General features: G+C 49.6%; 1 protein-coding gene across 1 annotated transcript in view; it reads left to right on the forward strand.

The window, feature by feature from the left end:
• Window positions 1-489: 489 nt before the first annotated feature.
• The window catches only part of LOC131092221 (heparan sulfate glucosamine 3-O-sulfotransferase 3A1-like), a 40,240-nt gene continuing 22,939 nt past the window's right edge, over window positions 490-17,790 (forward strand). Inside the window, exons 1-2 of the mRNA XM_058038842.1 lie at window positions 490-509; window positions 7,743-8,294. Of these exons, the coding sequence (XP_057894825.1) occupies window positions 490-509; window positions 7,743-8,294 (572 nt within the window). The remainder of the gene's footprint in view (window positions 510-7,742; window positions 8,295-17,790) is intronic.

A 17,790-nucleotide genomic window follows, 5' to 3' on the forward strand; every position in this document is an offset into this window, starting at 1 on the left:
TGCTGGCTTGTAAAGAAATAATGCAACTGGAATGGGGTTAAAAAGGGGGCCAAGCAGGGTGTGGGGCAGAAAGTTTATAACAATGGCTTCTCCCTTGGTGGCCCAAAGTGGTGGAGTTTATGTCAGGCTGTGCCAAATTCCTATCTCTGAGTGAATTGGACCAGCCCAGTCAGGCTTTGAGGTAGGAGCAATACACAAATATTATAAATATAGGGAAGTGTGGAAGCTGTGTCACGTCCAGTGCGGAGCCATCAATCATCCCCTTCCCGTCCTCAGTTTATAAAGTGGTTTTTGATGGTGCTTAGGCAGTTTACAGCAGCTGTGTGGACAGGCTGGAAAAGCTGACTGCATGCTCCAAGTATTCCGTGTCTGCTCTTGGGGAGCAGCAGTGATGAGGTGCCCTGGCAGGTTTTGTTGATATTAGCAGTCAGAAAGAAGTAAAATCCATTGAGGCAAAGAGACGGGCAGCTGGAAAGCACAGCTGACCTGATGGCACCTCCCTGTCCACTGCATTGCTCAGGGCAGGGCTTGGGGAAACCAGGATGAGGGGAAAAAAACCCAGAGGTGTGGTGGTGTTCATAGGGGTCCCAGGATGAGGGAAGAGACGAGAATGTTGACTCCATGTTTCAGAATATATATATATATATAAATTAATATATATATAATAAATGTTTCAGAATATATATATAAAATATTATTATACATAATATATATTTATTATATTTAATATATATAATATATATTTATATATTATTATATATAATAATATATATTTATAATATTTATATAATATTTAATATGTATGATTATATTATATATAATATATTATAATAATATATAATCGTTATTATATATTATAAATCACAAATTTATTATTTATTTATATATATATGTTATTGAAACTATACTAAAAAATAGAAGAAAGGAATTCAACAGAAGGCTTGAAAGAAAAGGAAAGGAATGGATGATAATAAAATCTTGTGACCGACCAGAGAGTCTGAGACAGCCAGACTGTGATTGGCCATTAATTAGAAACAACCAACATGGACCAATCACAGATGCACCTGTTGCATTCTACAGCAGCAGATAATTATTGTTTATATTTTCCTCTGAGGCTTCTCAGCTTCTCAGGAGAAAAATCTTGGCAAAGGGATTTTTCAGAAAATATCATGGCTACACAGAGGGACACAGTGTGTGGTGATCTCCATCCTCTCTGAGATGTTCTTCATCATGGAGCTGTAGTCACTGAGGTGCCCACTCAGATATTGATGTGCTTTAAATGAGTGTGAGGCTCTTTTTCTGAGAATATCCATGCAGAGAAAGCCTTGAAGAAGCAGAGCCCTCAGTGAGAACCTGCCTGATGTGCTCAGAGCTCACACAGTGCAAGCACATGGGTGTCCCCCACAGCAAAACACACACCCACACCCCTGCCTGTGCTCTGAGTGCTTTGGAACACAAATATTTACACAGAGAGAGGAGAATCCCTTGGCAGCACAGTCCCATCCTGATCTGCCCTTTTCCCTTCTGTGTCCAACCTGCTGGCAAGGGTTTTACACCCAGACCATTGGTGCATCCCTGGCTGTTTTTTCCAGCCTTTTGGAGGCCTGGTTCAGCCCTCAGTGCTCTCTAAGCATGGCCTGATACCAAATTAAGTCCACTTAAAGACTGCCCTTATTTTCAGAGCTGCTTGGTTGAGGTTTCACAGAGAGACAAAGCATTTTATGGAGGAACAAAGTCAAGCTGGGAGTGAGCAACTCTCACCCCATGTAGGGCATCCCTTTCCAGTTGTTGGGGTCATTTTTTCCAGCTGGAATGTCCATCCTGGACTGGGGAAACCCTACCAAATATATATCCTCATCCAAGCCAACCCCTGTCCACAAAACACACCACTTTGCCCAAAAGCACATTTTTAACAGAACCAAACCATTTTATCAGCAGTTAGTAGCCAGCCTTCCCTGTGTGTTTAATGAAGAACCATAAATGCAGATTTAGGGTTTAATTTTCCTTGTATTGTTTTCATTGCCTGATTTTTTTTTAATTTTTTTTAATGGAGAATAATATTAAAAAGCACAAAAGGCCTGGAAGGTATTGATTGTTGTTCCACTCACAAGTGTATCAAAGCCAGAGCAAGGCAGCACGCAGAGCACAAATAAAACGAGGCACAAACAAAGGTAATAAAAGAGACAAGTATCTGTTTCCAGAGCACTGGAAGAGCAGCAGGAGTGTAACTACTTCATGTTCCAGCTAATATAGCTGTCTGCAGTGATCCTCAGGAAGCTCCACCAGGCAGCACTTTATAGGTTCCCCTTGGAGAGCTCCTGTAAATATTTGCCTGCAGTGGCCGAGGGCTGTTGGGAACATCCCAGGCTGCCAGCCCCACAACAACCCCACAGATTGGGGTGGCCAGAGCACCCCCAGCACCCTGTGGGTGTGGATTCAGACCTTACCAGGATATTCAGCATCTTCCCAGTCTGATGGATTTATTTTCACTGGATGAAAGAAAGAGAGGAGACTTTGGGTACCAGAGGGCTGCTTAAAGCATCACCCTCAGCATGGATATGGAGTATTGGACTCTTGCAGCTGCTTTATTTCTGAGCAGGGAGGATTTCTTGAAGGAAAAGGAGCTGGGGCAGTGGAGGGGATGGAGCTGTTTATATATATATATATATATATATATATATATATAAAGTTCAGGCAAGAGGGGAGAACATGGTCCTGCTGGCCCCAGGGCTCCATAGCCCTCTCCAGCCTTTGGGAAACACTGCTGCTGGCATGGCAGGCTGAGCCATCAGCCAGGCTCTGCCCTCCTGCATGGCACAGGCATCCCCTGAGCAGGATGGGCACTTTGGGAAGGGCAGGACCCCATTCACAGCAGCCAGGCACCGTGGAGCTCCTGCCATGGCTCAATTCAGCCTCCTCCTCTTTCTGGCTCTTATTAATTCATGCTCCTGCTCTGAGGTCTCCCAGATGTCCCCATGCCTTGTGCCAGCTCTCTAATCAAGTTGGCCCCATCCCAGCTGGGCAGGAGCTATCAGGACAAGGTGCATTCACTCTGTGCCATGGCCAGGCAGCAGGGACAGGGATCTGTGGCCTCCAGCCCCAGCCAAAGCAGGACTCAGATTTCACTGGCTTTCTGCTCACAGCTCTGCTTGCTTTTGGGCACAGGCAGTGCAAATTAGACAGCAGACCAAGTCATCCTGTCAGGTTAGGAGAGTGCAGAGTGAAAACAGTCTCTCAAAACTTTTCATTTTTCCTTTTTTCCCTGGTCTACATGGTATTTCCTGTGAGTATTTTTGTCCTTCAAAAAGAAAAAAAAAATATTAAAAACCAAAGCCAAATCTCATCCCTACATTTTTAGTGTCTCTGGCTCAGTATTTCAAGACATCTTTTCAACAAAACTACCAGGACTGGAGTTGATGATCAGCTCTCCATCACCTGTCCCATCTGCTTGGACTCTGTGGATGCTCCCTGGGGATACAGCTCCTGTTCCCAGTGTCCTCATGGCCTTGCTGCTGCCCTGAACACCCTGGGATGTGGCAGGGCACAGCAGGAGCAGCTCCCTGGGCTGGGACATGGCAGGGCACAGCTCCTCCAGGGCTGGGACATGGCAGGGCACAGCAGGAGCAGCTCCCTGGGCTGGGACATGGCAGGGCACAGCAGCAGCTCCTCCCTGGCCTCTCAGCCTGCCCCAGGCTCTCCCTGCACACCTCAGTGGCTTCCAGAACAATGCCTGTTCCTACAATCTGAAAGCAAAAAGCCCTTGAACTTTCTGTCTGTTTTCAAGGGGGGGAAAGCCCAGGAGATTATTGGGATCAATGGAGGATTTGGGTAGAACAGGAGCTGTCATTGCCTCCTCCCTCTGCCCTGGCTCTCAGATCCTTGCCCACTGCTGGTCTGTCCCCATTAGCCATTGTTCCTATTCATTTTAGATGAAGGGGCTTTTGTTGTGGGAGCCGATGTGGGGTCACATCACCCCCTGGTTATCAATCTGCTTCCCTCTGCTCTGTCCCATACTCCATCTCCCCAGCACAAAGGGATGTTTTCTTCAGCAGCAGCTTCCTGACAGGCAGGGCTTCCCTTTCCCTTCAGACCTTATAATCACTTGTTAAGTTGCTCTAGCCCCGGGCTCCCGGGCCCTTTTCCACCACAGTCCCAGTTTAACCCCTGATCCCATCTGTGCCACGGGTCACTGGGAAAGGGGAAAAAATACAGCAATCCCAGTGGGGCTGGCACGGGCTGCTCAGAGCCTCCGAGGTGTGAGCCTTCCCCTTGCCCAGCTGTGTGGAAGCACCTGGAAATATCAGATGGTGGAAGCAAAGCCTTCAGCTCTGCTTTGCCAAGGGGACAGATAATTTTGGTTTAAGCCAGAGGTCTCTCCTGATGAGCAGGTGTGTTTTTTTCAGTGAGGAGCATCCCAAATCAGCCCGTTTGGAGAGGGAAGCCTTGCTGCTGAAAGGAGGATTTTGGCACCAGGCAATGCCAGGAGAGGAGCCCCACTCACCCCCTCAACACCCCAAAATGACTGGAGCAGGGTGGAGGCATTCCTGGGGGGGAGGCAGGAGTGCAGCAAGCACTGTAATAAATAATAAAACTGCAGATAAAAGTTTAAAAAAATAATAATAAAAACGTAAATAGATAAAAGGAGAAAGGAACGGGGAGCAAATGCAAGCAGGAGCACAGAGGAGAGGGAGCCTGCCATGCCAGCAGCATCCCATGCCAGCAGCAGGGCTGGTGCCAGGGAGCTGTGAGTCACAGCCATGGGCACAGCCACACTCCCCTCCACCCTGTCCCACTCTGGGGACATGAGCAGTGCCCATGGGGCCAGCACAGGCTGCAGAGCCGCCCTGGGATCCCCCCCAGGCTGGGTCTGTGATGGGTGCAGTGAACAGCTCTGAGATGGGCAGACAGAAATTTAAGGGGCAAAGAAAGAGCCTGCTCTGAAAATGTTAACTCAGTTGTGCAAGGGACTGAGTGAAATGAAAAGCAACTTTTGCTGCAAGCTCTAAGTTGTTAAAAACCCCTGAAGTTATCCCTGAGAAGGGTTATTTTTGCAGCAGGGCTAAAATAGATAAGAGGAGTAAGTTCTCAGCGCTCGATGTCATGATCTCAGCCACATAATTTCTCTGGCTTTATAGTACACTGTTCATCAAATGCTCTATGTAGCAAGAAAAACTCATCCAGAAATAAGGTCCAGAGCAGTCTGCTGCTAGTAAAGAATCTCAGATTTGCAGCTGTACTAACAGAGCCCACAGCAATACGGGTGGAACCATTTCCCTGTATTGCCCTTTCTAAAGCATTAAGACACCTTCCTTCTTGGAGAGCTGCTCCTGGCTGCAGAATTACTGGTGCCTTCAGCCCCAGGAGGCAGAAACCATGAGTCAGGGGCTGTAAAAATATCACAAGTTTGCCTTAAATATCGTTGGGCTCTTTTAAATATAGATATATTTAGCTTATTGCTTTCTAGACACTGAAACTTTTTATACAGGCTCTGGTCATATTTTCCCCAGTCAGCCAGTGACTCTTTAAAGGAAAGCTCAGATTCACACAAATATTTCCAGGAAAAATGCTGCAAACATAAGTCTTGCAATGCAATCCCAGCAGATACATGCTCTAAGCTCTTTCACACCAATTTCCCTTATCTTTTCTGGTTTTCTCCATTTGAAATTACCATTTTTTTTTTCAAACAGAAAGTGTAGCACTGTTCTAAGTGTCTAGGAAAAAAGTATCATAATGAGAATAATAAGAAGTGAAATCACTTTTTCCCTTCTGCAGGGCCCAGTCCAAAGCCCATTGATGTCAGCAAAGTCTTTTCATTGACTTCAATGAGCTGGATCAGAGCACAGATTTATAAAGGCATTTAGGTTCCTAATGATGGAAGTAGTTGCCTAGAGGTGTTGGTGGCCTAACCTGCTTACAGCATTTTGTAAATCTATTTATATTTTGGAGCATTGAAATACCTGAAATGCTACAGTATCTTACAACAAAATCTAGTAGAGTAATTCGCTGCAAATAGCATTTGTTATTAATTTTGCTCTGTTTACTATTTGGAAACACATTTTTATTAGCCAGCCAGCTCTGCAGATGGCTGATTATAATTCAATGCAATATTTTCTCCCCTCCTTTCATTGCATAATTTGTGGATACACCAGCTTTATTTCCAAGTAGTTGAAGTTTAAGTCCTCAGCTAGGTCCACACCAAACAGAAGGAAAAAAAAAAGGATCTAAGTCAAGTGTTTCATGTGCGAGTTTGTTTGAAAATTCTATAATCTATGACAAACATTTCAAATTAAGAGGGCATTCCCACAGGCAATGAAATAACGAAGCCCTTAGAATCAGGCAGCCACGGAGCTGAGAGCTATTTCCACATTTTATGTACTCTCAGAGGAGAAGAGCAAATTCCAACAGCAATATCGTGTTGCTTTTGTAGATATTTCTTACCGATCATGGGCCAGATTCTGCAGCCAGCCCGGGGGCAGCTTGTGCAAATTAGGGGGGAAAAGTCTGATTTTGGGTGTTTCTGTGCTGTGTTCTGTACGGAGCTCGGCGGAACTGTTGGTTGTGATACCATGAGTGTGTTTTACACCCACCAGAGCTTTAGGGGGTCTGCTCTTCCGTGCAAAGGTATTTGTGTGTGCCAGGGTGGATTATTGGGCACACCAGGAATTTGTTCTTGGGTCCGGAGGGATCCGGGGGGGGCTCAATTAAAACCCTGAGTGGCCGGACAGGCAGGTGGACAGGGTGGCCAGCCAAACACCGGGGTCTCATTGCACCACACACGTGCTGGACGGAAAAGTCCTGCGGGGTTCGGCTGCCGAAAGAGGCAGCCCGTGGGCAGCAGGATGTCCCTGTCAGCACCGAGAGGAAAGCTAGCAGAGAGTTCCCAGCTCTCCTCCCTGCCCCGCGGGATGGACTCAGGGCATCCCTGCTCCCTCCACAACAGATTCTGGGGCATCTCCGCGCCTCCCGGCACAGCCTGCGGGCATCCCTGCATCAGAGTACCTCTGAACAGCCTCCTGGCCACTCAGGGCATCCCCGCACCATCCGTGACAGCTTCTGGGGCATCCCTGCACGTCCCAGCAGAACCTCCGGGGCATCCCTGCATCCCTGTACCTCCGGAACAGGCTCCCGGCCATTCAGGGCATCCCCGCACCATCCGTGAGAGCCTCTGGGCACCTCAGCACCTCCCGGCACAGCCTCCGGGGCATCCCTGCATCCGAATACCTCCGCAACAGCCTCCCGGCCACCCACGCATCCCCCGGCACGGCCTCCCGAGGGGTTCCCGCATCCCCCGGAGCATCCCCCGGAGCATCCCCCGGAGCATCCCCGCATCCCCCGGCACGGCCTCCCGGACCCCCCCGCTCCCCCCTAAAGGGCTCAGCAGCGCTTTCCCGGCGGGTCCGCCCGCTCCGGGCTTGGCTTGGCCCCCCGCCCCCGCCGCGCCATTGGCCCCGCCGCCGGCCGCGCTCCGCCCCGCTGCCGGTGATGCCTCGGCCGAAGTTTTCCGCGGCGGGCTCCGCACGTGGGAGCCCCGCTCCCGCATCCCCGCCGAGCCCCCCGCCGCCAGCCGCGCTGTCCCCGCGGGGGATGCCGCCCTGAGCGCGCCGGGGATGCGGCGGCGGCAGCGCGGAGGAGCCGCCCGGCCCCGCGGAGCGCAGCGCGGAGGGGCCGCGCCGGGCGGCGGCCGCGGAGCAGGAGCATGGCCCGGGCTCCCCGCAGCCCTCTCGGGGTAGCATGGCCCTGAGCGCGGCGGCCGCCCCCGCCGCCGAGCCGCTGCCCCGCAGCATCTTCAAGAAGTTCCTGGTGATGCTCTGCTCGCTCCTCATGTCCCTCTACGTCTTCTACTGCCTGGCCGACCGCTGCCAGACGCTGCCCGGACCCATCATCGCCGCCGGTGCCGCCGCGTCGGAGGAGGACGAGGGCGGCGGCGGGGAGCTCCTGGGCGGCTCGGCCGAGCTGCCCCCCTGGCAGGCGGCGGCGGCGCGGCGCAAGCGGCTCCTGCAGCGCCTGAAGCAGCGGCGGCGGCGGCAGGAGGCGGCTCCGGGCGCCGAGGAGCCGGCCGGGGGCGGCGGGAGCCGGGCCGGGGGCTCGGGCGGCGGGGCGGGCACGGCCGGCACCCTGGCGCTGCTGCTGGGCGAGGGCAGCAAGCGGCTGCCGCAGGCCATCATCATCGGAGTGAAGAAGGGCGGGACGCGGGCGCTGCTGGAGTTCCTGCGGGTGCACCCCGACGTGCGCGCCGTGGGCGCCGAGCCGCACTTCTTCGACCGCAACTACGAGCGGGGACTCGCCTGGTACAGGTACGGGACGGGGATGGGACGGGGATGGGATGGGGATCGGGACAGGGACGGGGATGGGGATGCAGCCGTGGCCGAGCCGCCAGTGCCCCCCGCTGGCCGCCGCTCCTCGCTCCCGAGCCGCCGCCGAGCCTTTCTCAGCCCCGCGTTCGTGCCTCCGCTCATGGAGCTCTCTTCCCCGCAGCCTCTCGCTCCACCCGTTCTTCCGTCCCTGCTCTCAAACCCTCCAGCCCTCCTCTCCCGGCTGTCCCCAGGACCCTCCTGTCCCCGCATCCCTCCCCCGGGCTGTGTCCATTCCTCGGTGCCCGCATCCCTCTCCCGGCTGTCCCCATTCCAGAGTGCCCCAGGACCACCAGCGCTCCCGGGGTCCCTCCGGCGCTCCCCGCTACAGCTCGGCTATTGCCTGCTCCCAAATCCTCCAGCCCTCCTGTGCCCGCATCGCGTTCCCAGTTGTCCCCATTCCTGCGTGCCCCAGGACCCGTCTGTCCCCGCATCCCCCTCCGGGCTGTCCCCATTCCGGAGTGCCCCAGGACCCTCCTGTCCCCCGGCGCTCCCTTCTCCAAAGGGAGAAGCGCTGGGTACCCCGCTGGTCTGGGGACTGCGCGGGGATGCTGAGGCACAGCTAAACCCTGCCGTGAAAAGCACAGCCCCTCAATATCTTTATGCTCCCCCAGCTCTTTGCCAAACCTGTGGCTGACCGCTGAGTCTCAGCCGAGCCCAGGCTGCCTCCCCATCGCCTCCCGCAGCTCCCAGCCCGGCGCTGCAGAAGCCACTTTTCCTGTAGTCAGTGTGGATTACTTTTCCTGTAGTCAGTGTGGACAAAACCCCCTTATTTCCCACGTAAATGTTTCGGCATCCCACTAGTGACTAACCAAAAATGTCACTTTCAGGAGCACACCCCGCATGCTCACCTTGCCTTTGAAATACGAGCAAAGGTGTTTCTTTCAATGAATTAGTGTTTTGTTAAACAAGCCAGTAAATGTGAAAGCCAAGAGGGTTCTCGCTGAAGTTCAGGTTTTTTTTTTTTTTGTTGTGTGTTTTAAAGTTAGCAGAGGAGCGTTTTCCCGGCAGCTTGGTTAGGGTGAGAGTGAAACTGCTGTCTCCAGAAGTGTGTCCTGTGTTTGTGGCTCTCTTGAATGAACAAGCAAACAGGAGAGGATTTGGGTACCCCTGGAGTTTGTTTTACTTTCACATAAAGCCCGGCTATTAGCAGAGAGAAGAGGATTTTGGCTCAGCTTGTGGTGACAGCATTGAAATGTGGAGTAGGGTAGTACTGGCAGTCCGAGTGTTGATGTGAAAGTCTTAACACGTGGAAGGGATGAGCTTCCTTGTGTATCTGCCAGTGTCAGAAACACTCTGGGTTCCTGCAGCCTGCAAAGTGTGACTTCTCTTGAGAAGGAAGATTTCCTTTTGTGTGGGCTGAAGCTGTCTGCAAAATTATATTTTTAGTCCGTGCTTATCCGATTTCCACATGCTGACCCTGTGGCAGAAAGGAAACGTTAAAAATGAATCTGAAAAACCTCAAGAACTCTAATCAAGCCTTGACTTTGAAAAATAAACACATGGCTGTGGGGTGGCATCTACTGAAATTTATGGTGGATATGCAGAAAAGCTCATTTGTCAAAGATGCTGTGGAAGCTTTGAGGAGCAGATGGCAGTGGGATAGAGCTGCTTGTGGAGCAGTCCCTGAGTGAGGAGTGCAGACCTAGACAGAGGAGGAGCCACAGGCATTTAGGGCAGGGGATATAATTTTCCAGAGGTTTGGTCTTGATCTTGCAGCTCTTTTTGCCTGGCTGTGCTGCCCTGTGTGCTGTTTGTGTAATCATTATGTTTTGGCACATGAGCTCTCCCATTAATTGCCGCAGTTTGTTTGTTCTGGTATTTGATGTGCTGAGTTCAGTTTCATCTTTTTTTTTTTTTTTTCCCTTTCCTTTTTGTTTTTGTTGTTTTATTAGCCCTTTGGAGGCTGAGGTACAGTGAATTCTTTGTGTGGGATTATTCCTTTGAGACCTAATCTTGCTGGCTTTGCTTGTGTGAGTAATCTTTGCTAACACAGGATGGCAGAGCCGTGGTGCCAGCACTCTGGCCACCACTCACAAATACTCATTTACAAACCTACCTGTCTGTCTGCAGGCTTTGTTGTGATCTTTGATGAGGGTTCAGGGCTGGGGAAACAGCCAGATGTTTGCCAGAGGTCCCCATTCCTTATCTTTGCCATCAGAGGCTTAGGTTTCATGTGTGCTGCTGTTTCCCAGCAGTCAGACTAAACAGGTTTAGGGTCATTACAAGGTATAAACACTTGGGTTTGTTTTCAGTGCCCCAGGAAGCCAGCACAGGCAGCCAGCACCCAGGGAACAAAAAGCTGGTGGCTGATGCAGAGATGGAAGGGGCAGCCAGCCTGTGGAGCTGTCACAGGGACAGGGTGGCCGTGGGGTTTTGGCCATGAGGAAAGCCCTGATTTTTCCCTGGAAATAAAAGAGCTGCTCCCTTAGCAGGGGGAAGGGCTGGGCTGTGCCTGCAGCAGTGGTGATGCTCCTGGAGCAGCCAGCCAGGTGTGCCTGTGGGGTTTGTGAGGTGTTCACAGGGGGCTTATGGTGAGGGAGGAGACGAGCATCTGACTCCATGTCTCAGAAGGCTTGATTTATTATTTTATGATATATATTACATTAAAACTATACTAAAAGAATAAAAGGAAAGGTTTCATCGGAAGGCTAGCTAAGAATAGAAAAGAATGAATAACAAAGGCAGCTCTCTCAGACTCTCTCTCTGAGCCAGCTGTGATTGGCCATTAATTATAGACATCCAACATGGGCCAATCACAGATGCACCTGTTGCATTCCACAGCAGCAGATAATCAATGTTTACATTTTGTTCCTGAGGCCTCTCAGCTTCTCAGGAGGAAAAAATCCTAAGGAAAGGATTTTTCATAAAAGTTGTCTGCAACAAGGCTTGGTGACATGCAGGTCACCTGCTGGGGTGCATGGAAACACCCTCCAGGAAATAAAAGGAGTAACAGTGCAGCCCCTGCTCCCCTGGAGAAGCTGACTTTGTGAAATCCATCCGTGGGATTTCATTTGGTGAGTGTGACACCTCCGTGTGTGGGTTGAACATCAAGGGCAGTTGTGTGCCCCAAGGAGCTTTTTCTGCTTTGGGTTTGAGTCCCCTCGTGCAGTGGGGACAAAAGGAGGGAGGGGACGGCCCACAATGCTGGCATTGACTTCAGTGCTGAGCTGGCTGCTGCAGCCCTGAACAAGGCTATTGAGCCAGCAGGGTTCAATAGCAGGTGAGCACGGGCTTTAATAGAGTTCAGCTGCCAACCCCCAGCCCAAAACGGCTGCACAGCCTGGGGAAAACTCCCAGGAACAGGGGCTGAGCCAGGCATGGAAAAAAAAACCTGGATTAAAGGGAAATATCTGTGTTTGCGGCTGATACTGCGAATGTGGCTCTTTCCCTCTGATCTTTTGTTAGTCTGCACTGATTGAGCTGCCTGTTGGAATGCCATTATACTGTCACTCAGCCCAGGAACATTTATTTCATATGTTTTAATCTCCCTTCTGAAGCCGAGTTAATGTCATTAGATTCCATCTGATGCAGGGGAAGATGAAAGATAATTCAGAGTTACTCCGTCAGGTTGGGAGTTTAAATATCTCTCCTCCTCAGTGCTTCCAGAGCTGGGGAGTTCTGACTCCTAATTAATGTCCTCTTGGGATTTATTTCCAGGTGTTTTTTGTGGGTTTTTTTTGCTTCTTTGTAATCTAGGCAATGACATTTCTGAGTCAGAGGGAACAGAGAACATCTCAGATGCTGAAGAGGTCTGAGATGGAGGAAAAGGGGGAATTTTGGGGATCCAGCTGTGAGCAGCTGGATCCCACCTCGAGCTGTGTCCCATCCTCTGTTGCCTCAAACCAGGGTGAAATCGGAGCCTGATGGGGATGGAGGAGTCAGGGGCTCCCTATCCCTGATGGGGATGGAGTTAGGCTGCTCCTGGGGCAGGGCTTTGAGCTCTTTGTGATCATGCAGAGCATTCTGTGAGTGAATTATTGTGGGAGGGAGGAGAGGAGTGTGTGAATGATGTTGGAGGGACATCAGGGCAGTAAATTCAATTTATGGAAGGTGGAGCAGGACTGGGCGGCCTTCAGGAGGAAAGAACTTGTTGCAAACGCCCCTGTGTGAGGGAGGTGCTGCTGCAGGAGTTGCCTTGAAGGGATCATCTCCCCACCTTCATTCTGCAAGAAGCACCAGCTCAGCTCTGTGCCTGTGTTCAGGGTGTGCCCAGCACAGAGCATTGCTTGTTTTATTGGACATTCAACCAGTTTGGGTTTTCCACTGCCAGCTGCAGGTAGGAAGGGCTGGTTTAGCAGCACCTTCTTGTCCTGGGAACATCTCATCCCATCTCATCTCCCAAACACATTTGACTCACTAATAGCATCAAGCACAGCCTGGAGCAGTTTGCCTGGAAAATGCAGCCTTGCACAGCCACATGCTGAAGAGGATCAAGGTCCTTGTTTATTTATTAGCTGTGTAATCAAACACCTCCTGAACCGAGCTGGCAGCGCCAGGTAATGTATAAAAAGGAAACAAAAGGTGGTTGTGGCCCCAAAGGGCAGCAAATTAACTGTAAACAGCAGATGGAGATGGGCTGAGCCTGTGCTGGGTCTCCTGGGCAAGGAGTCCCTGCAGGTGGAGGATGAGGAGGGTCTGGGGGTGGCTGAAGGGACCTTTCTGTGCTGGGGAAAGGAGCTGGAAATGCTGGGGAAATGAGGGCTGGGAAGACAATAACTGGCTCTGGTGCTTTGCCACTGCCTGGAATTGGATATTCCAAGGGTTTTCAGCAGAGATCTGAAGCAGTTTGGAGGTTTGGAGAGATGTGGTGTGCCCCAGTTGCTGCAGGGCTGGAAGCAGCAGGGCTGTGGTGGGACACACCTCTGCAGCACAGAATGAGGAGTCGCAGGGATTCTGATGGGTTAAACACCACCCAGAGCTGTTGGGATCTCTCGCTTGTCAGAGTGAACTCAAGGAAAAGTTGGAAAGTCTCTTTTCCCAGCCCGGCACTTGAAGAAGGAGTCAGGGCTCTTCATTTCTCGGTCTCAAGGTTGTTCATTTTACCTTATCTATAAAATTCTTTCTCCTGCCCTGCCCAGGTCCATCCAGCAGGACAGTTCCAGGCTCTCTGCCTGCCCACAGGGCAGTGTTATGTCTTTATACTAAAAACTACATGTGCAATGTTTACAATTACTTCCCAATACCTATCACCTGTGTTAGACAGTGAGCTTCTACTCTAAACCAATCCAAAAGTGCCAACATCACAGCAGAAGATGGAGGCCAAGAAGAAGAAGAAGGAGAAAGGCTGGACACTCCCAGATCCCTCCATCTTGCCTCCTGAACCCCCATACCAGAAACCCCAAAATCTACATTTCCACCCTGTGATAAATTCACTATTATTCTACCTAAACTGTTGTGGCTTGCAAATTACCAACCATATAAGGTTGGTAATTTGCTCTACCAGTCATAATCAAACCCTGAGGTGTTTTGGGCTCTGTGCCAGGGTCTGTGAGACCCCTGGCAGGGGTCTTGGCTGCTCAGGACAGCCAGAGGGATGTTCTGGGTCCTGACAAGTGCTATTTAACCCATCAGAAACCTTGGCACAGCTTTGGCTGTCCCCTTGCACCTGGATGCACCTCCAGGGATGGCACTGCACAGACACTCCTGCAGAGAACTGGGCTCTTTCCCCTCTTACTCCTTAAACAGACCCCAAATGGTTATTGGTTTTTGGTGGGTTTTTCCAAGCAGTTTGTGTCTCTACATATCCCTTCTGTTTTGTGTTAATGGAGGAGTTCATATCTGGGGTTTGTGTCTGTTCCTGGTGATGGAGTGAGCTCTTGAGTTGGCATATTAGGAGAAGTCAACCACATTCCTATCAGAAAGCACCAAAATAAATACTTCAGATTTCACTGGGCTCTTCTTTCCGGATGCTGTGGTCTGAGCAGGGGAGTCTCAGAGGTCTGTAGCCCATCCTCCTCTTCAGTGCTGCTTCACACCCCAGTCCTGGAGAGAGCAGCACCTTCCTCACCCACTGTGGCTCTGCTGAGATGTTTGCAAATAAAGCTCCCCTGGCCCTGTCTGCTGGTGCTGAGCAATTGGGAAAGCATGGCTTTGGCTGTCCAGGAAGCTGTCAGTGAAATTCTCACAGCCAGCTCTCGTGGAGAGCAGCACAAAGCTGCAGCTGGCTGGGGTGAGAGCTCGTCTATGGCAAAAATTGGGATAAACTTTAGAGAAGCAGCAGATTCACCTGCTCTGACCACTCTGGCTGGGTTTTGTGAGTGTCCAGCTGTGCTCCCAGCCTGTCCTGCTGCCCTGGGGGGCTCCTGGGGGTCATTCCATGGAGTGTGGGACTCAGGGCCATGCCCTGGCCACACCATCCCTGTCGCAGACGTCTTTTCATTAAAATTCCTTTCCTTAGGATTTTTCCTCCTGAGAAGCTGGGAGGCCTCAGGAACAAAATGTGAACAATGATTATCTGCTGCTGTGGAATGCAACAGGTGCATCTGGGATTGGTCTCATGTGGTTGTTTCTAATTAATGGCCAATCACAGTCAGCTGGCTCAGGCTCTCTATCCGAGCCACAAATCTTTGTTATCATTCCATTCTAGTCTTAGCTTAGCTAGCCTTCTGATGAAACCTTTTCTTTTATTCTTTTAGTATAGTTTTAATGTAATATATATCATAAAACAATAATCAGCCTTCTGAAACATGGGAGTCAGATCCTCATCTCTTCTCTCATTTAAGAACCCCTGTGCACACCGTCACACATCCCCACCAGGATGTCTTTACCTCAGCCCAGCTTGGGTTTCTCCTTTTGAAATTTAGAATAGGAGCAGAGAGGTCTGGGGAGGGGGAAGGGATCTGGTGCACTTCCAGAGAGTTCAGGGCAAAGAACCAGTGATAGAAAACCTGAGAACAGCCCCCTGTGTGAGGCAGGCATTGAAACCCCTGAGCTGCCAATGGTGCTTTTCCCCTGGAGGATTCTGAGCTAACCCAAACTGCTTTCACAGGGAAACTGCAGATGCTGGAGAGGGGCAGCAGGGGCAGGGTGTTGTGGCCATAAATCTTTGGAAATTCTCATTATGTGCAGGTATTATGGGAGGGGAGTGAGTTAGGTCAGTTAAGTTTGTGTTGCTGGGGTTGGGTACTGGTGATAGCGTTCAGGAACACATAATCACAATAATGATTATATGCAGGTGCTTTTATTGAAGAGCTCTGGGTGTCAGGGGTACAAACCCAAATCTGACTCCAATATGGGTTTGGGATGAACATGTTTTATATTCTATCACTATATAACTTTCATGTTAATTATTAAACTTATATTGTATACATAGATTTCATCCAAGCATAGGCTCCTCGTGGTCCTCCTCAAACTTCTAACATAGTTTCTCATGATTCTTCTTATGATTAAACAAAAATTATATTTAATTACTAAACAATCATCAATCTAACAATTATATCATTTATCATATACTGCTTATGCAGGTGCAATTTCACATGATCTGGCAAACACAAAGCCTAACATTTTCAGAGTATTTTTAACATTTTTCCAGGGCCCCACTAAGTCTAGCTTTTTTCTAATTCCCCAAATTTTATGATTTGAAAACCTTTTACTATCACTGGGGCCATCCCAGGGATTGTGACAGTGGCTGGGGTTTCTGCCTTTCTCCTACATAACCCACCTCCTGAGAAATTAACTTTTCCATGTTTTGGGGTTAAACACGTTCAGCTGTACACCCACCTGAGCCCTGTGAGCAGGATGGTGCTCACAATGAGGGTATAAATAGAGCTGCTCGAGGAAGTGAATTATTCCTGGCATTTCTTCCATTGAATAACGAGATTCTGCAGCAGGAAATCTTTCAGCAGAAGGAATTGCTGGTTCCCTTCATGCATGGCAATGCCATCCTTCTTGCTTCCTGGAAGTGAGGAGCCTCGTTCTGTGCTCCACCATCTGTTGCAGGGTTTGAAGATCCCTGCTCAGACTCCCCCCGGCTGCTGGGTTTGTCTCTGGTGGGAAACAGAGGGGGAAATTCTCCTCCCTGCTGCCCCAGGGGAGCTTTGGGAGCCTCCTGTGGTTGTTTTCCCCAAGTGTCACATAAGGAAATCCCCCTGGGGTGATTCCAGGCATCTGGGGGCCTTTCTTGCACCAAACTCCTGCAGTTTCAGTGGGATCCCGCTCTACCCCTTGTCTGCAGCTCCTGAGCACAGCTGTGAGCTGGGATGTTAACAGCTGGATCATTTCCATCCACAGCCACCCTTCTCACGTCATCCCCCCTGGGGAGAGATGTTCAGGTTCAGCATCACCATGAGAAGCTGGCTCTTTATCAATTTAATTATTTATTTCTCTCTCTCCAGCGGGGTCTTTTTTTGTTAAAATTTGCAAAAAAGCCAGGCTGATTTGTTCTGCCATTGCCTGTTGGAAGAGGGCTCCTTCCCATAAACCAAGCTGTCTGGGGAAGCCTTTTATGGAAAAACACCAGATCAATAACTGTGCCTTCTGTGTTTTGCCACGTGTGGCTCTGTGTGTTCATATCTGCAGCTCTCAACTCTCAGTGTCGCATTTTGTCGTTACCATTTCGCTTCTGCCTTCGTCATCTTGTCTGGTAACACAGAGCATCTTTTGAGCATCACTTTAGCACAGTCTGAGCTGGACTGTTTGGGAAGCCTGATTACAGAGAGAAATCCCAAGAACTGGCTCTGTAGAACAAGTGAGGAAACATCTGGATTTCCCAGCTGTGTCCTGACTCCTCCAGCTCAGAGTTAGTGAGTGAAGGGCTGGAGATGGGATGCCCAGGAGAGATGCTGTGCCAAGGAGGTGCCTTGTTGTATTTGCAGGGATGCCCTGATGAAGGAATGAATTATGAATCTGACTCTGTGTTCTTAGAAGGCTAATTCATTATTTTTATAATACTATATTATATAAAAAAACTAAACTATATTATACTAAAAAACCCCCTTACTAAATACTAAAAAAAATTAAAAATACTAGAAAAACCCCCTTACTAAATACTGAATAAAAATGCTAAAAAATTTAAAAAACTCTTACTAAATGCTAAAAAAATACTATAAATTTTTAAAAAGCCCTTACTAAATACTAATAAAACCTCGTGGCTCTTTCTAGAGTCTCGACACAACATTAATTTATAAAACAACTCACACTAAAATTTAATAAAACAATCTCCAAACACATTCCACACATAAACACAACACAAAAAAACCCAAATAAAATAAAAATTATTTTCTTTTTTTCTGAAGCTTCTCAGCTTCCCAGAAAAAAAAAATCTTAAACAATAATTTTTTTTTCAAAATATATAAGTACCACAGGTGTTCAGTGTGTGCTGAGCTTCCCTTGGCACCAGGCACATCCTCCAGGCTGCTGCTTGTGCTGAAGGTCAGGAAAAGTTCCTCTGACACCTCTCACAAGAGTTGAGGGTGCTAATCCTCGTGTCTGGGCTAAA

The sequence above is a fragment of the Melospiza georgiana genome, chromosome 21, assembly GCF_028018845.1.
Source record: "Melospiza georgiana isolate bMelGeo1 chromosome 21, bMelGeo1.pri, whole genome shotgun sequence".
Taxonomy (NCBI): Eukaryota; Metazoa; Chordata; class Aves; order Passeriformes; family Passerellidae; genus Melospiza; species Melospiza georgiana.